This window comes from Acanthisitta chloris, unplaced genomic scaffold (genome assembly GCF_000695815.1).
Source record: "Acanthisitta chloris isolate BGI_N310 unplaced genomic scaffold, ASM69581v1 scaffold30774, whole genome shotgun sequence".
NCBI classification, from domain to species: Eukaryota; Metazoa; Chordata; class Aves; order Passeriformes; family Acanthisittidae; genus Acanthisitta; species Acanthisitta chloris.
Genome location: NW_008671452.1, coordinates 395 through 3077, shown reverse-complemented (window position 1 = coordinate 3077; position 2683 = coordinate 395). Strand labels below are relative to the sequence as shown.

Sequence of the window (2683 nt, the reverse complement as noted above, 5' to 3'; positions counted from 1 at the left end):
CGAGAGGGCGGAGCGAGGCCGGAGCGGGAAGACGTCGGCGTCGCGGGCGGCGCCGGAGGATCGTCGGAGAAGGCGTACGGAGGAGAGGACGTTGTCCTGCCTGACCCGTGCCAGGGCCTCGGCGAGGAGAGGGCAAGGGGAGGGTGGAGTGGGGAATGTCGGTGCCAACGTCAACGTCAATGCCAATGTTGACGCCTATGCCAAGAGCAACTCCTACACCAAGATCAACTCCAATGCCAATGTCAATACCAATGTCAATGTCAACTCCAATGCCAACGTCGACTCCTACACCAAGATCAACTCCAATGCCAACCCCAACACCAATGTCAACATCAACTCCAATGGCAATATTGACTCCTACTCCAAGATCAGCTCCAATGCCAACCCCAATGCCAATCTCAACATCAACACCAATGCCAACGTTGACTCCTATGCCAAGAGCAACTCCAATGCCAATCTCAACATCAACACCAATGCCAACGTCGACTCCTATGCCAAGAGCAACTCCAATGCCAATCTCAACATCAACACCAATGCCAACGTCGACTCCTATGCCAAGAGCAACTCCAATGCCAATCTCAACATCAACACCAATGCCAACGTCGACTCCTATGCCAAGAGCAACTCCAATGCCAATCTCAACATCAACACCAATGCCAACGTCGACTCCTATGCCAAGAGCAACTCCAATGCCAACCCCAATGCCAATGTCAACATCAACTCCAATGCCAACGTCGACTCCTACGCCAAGAGCAACTCCTACACCAAGATCAACTCCAATGCCAACGTCGACTCCTACGCCAAGAGCAACTCCTACACCAAGATCAACTCCAATGCCAACGTCGACTCCTACGCCAAGAGCAACTCCTACACCAAGATCAACTCCAATGCCAACGTCGACTCCTACGCCAAGAGCAACTCCTACACCAAGATCAACTCCAATGCCAACGTCGACTCCTACGCCAAGAGCAACTCCTACACCAAGATCAACTCCAATGCCAACGTCGACTCCTACGCCAAGAGCAACTCCTACACCAAGATCAACTCCCTACACCAAGACCAACTCCAATGCCAATGCCAATGTCAACATCAACTCCAATGCCAACATCGACTCCTACACCAAGAGCAACTCCAATGCCAACCCCAATGCCAATCTCAACATCAACTCCAATGGCAACTTCGACTCCAATACCATCACCAAAGTCAACCCCAATGCCAACATCAACTCCAATGCCAACTCCAACATCAATTCCAATGTCTACACCAAAGTCAACCCCAATGCCAACATCAACTCCAATGCCAACTCCAACATCAATTCCAATGTCTACACCAAAGTCAACCCCAATGCCAACATCAACTCCAATGCCAACTCCAACATCAATTCCAATGTCTACACCAAAGTCAACCCCAATGCCAACATCAACTCCAATGCCAACTCCAACATCAATTCCAATGTCTACACCAAAGTCAACCCCAATGCCAACATCAACTCCAATGCCAACTCCAACATCAATTCCAATGTCTACACCAAAGTCAACCCCAATGCCAACATCAACTCCAATGCCAACTCCAACATCAATTCCAATGTCTACACCAAAGTCAACCCCAATGCCAACATCAACTCCAATGCCAACTCCAACATCAATTCCAATGTCTACACCAAAGTCAACCCCAATGCCAACATCAACTCCAATGCCAACTCCAACATCAATTCCAATGTCTACACCAAAGTCAACCCCAATGCCAACATCAACTCCAATGCCAACTCCAACATCAATTCCAATGTCTACTCCAACATCAATTCCAATACCATCTCCATCATCAATTCCAATGCCAACATCAACTCCAATGCCAACTCCAACATCAATTCCAATACCATCTCCAACATCAATTCCAATACCATCTCCATCATCAATTCCAATGCCAACATCAACTCCAATGCCAACTCCAACATCAATTCCAATACCATCTCCAACATCAATTCCAATACCATCTCCATCATCAATTCCAATGCCAACATCAACTCCAATGCCAACTCCAACATCAATTCCAATACCAACTCCAACACCAACATCCACTCCCAACATCAACTCCAATACCATCACCAAAGTCAACCCCAATGCCAACATCAATTTCAATACCATCTCCAACATCAATTCCAATACCATCTCCATCATCAACCCCAATGCCAACATCAACTCCACTGCCAACTCCAACATCAACCCCAATACCAACATCAACTCCAATACCATCTCCAACATCAATTCCAATGCCAACATCAACTCCAATGCCAACTCCAACATCAATTCCAATACCAACTCCAACACCAACATCCACTCCAAGGCCAACACCAATGCCAACGTCAACTCCAAGGCCAAGTCCAATGCCAACATCAATGTCAACTCCAATGCCAATGTCAACTCTAACATTAACATCAAATTCAACATCGACTCCAATGCCACCATCACTGTCAAGTCCAAGGCCAACACCAATGCCAACTCCAAGGCCAACATCAACTCCAAGGCCATCACTGTCAACTCCAAGGCCAACACCAACTCCAAGGCCACCACCAATGCCAACTCCAAGGCCACCAGCAGGGCCAACATCAACTCCAAGACCAAAACCAAGGCTAACACCAATGCCAACTCCGACACCGCCATCACTGTCAACTCCAAGGCCAACA

The 2683-nt window shown here is 48.0% G+C and overlaps 1 protein-coding gene across 1 annotated transcript in view; it reads left to right on the top strand.

Annotated features, from left to right (window-relative positions):
- Window positions 1–114: 114 nt before the first annotated feature.
- The window catches only part of LOC103801689 (putative uncharacterized protein DDB_G0282133), a gene marked incomplete at both ends in the record, with an annotated part of 2952 nt that continues 383 nt past the window's right edge, over window positions 115–2683 (top strand). Inside the window, 4 exons of the mRNA XM_009074113.1 lie at window positions 115–1022; window positions 1127–1189; window positions 1270–1784; window positions 1843–2664. Of these exons, the coding sequence (XP_009072361.1) occupies window positions 115–1022; window positions 1127–1189; window positions 1270–1784; window positions 1843–2664 (2308 nt within the window). The remainder of the gene's footprint in view (window positions 1023–1126; window positions 1190–1269; window positions 1785–1842; window positions 2665–2683) is intronic.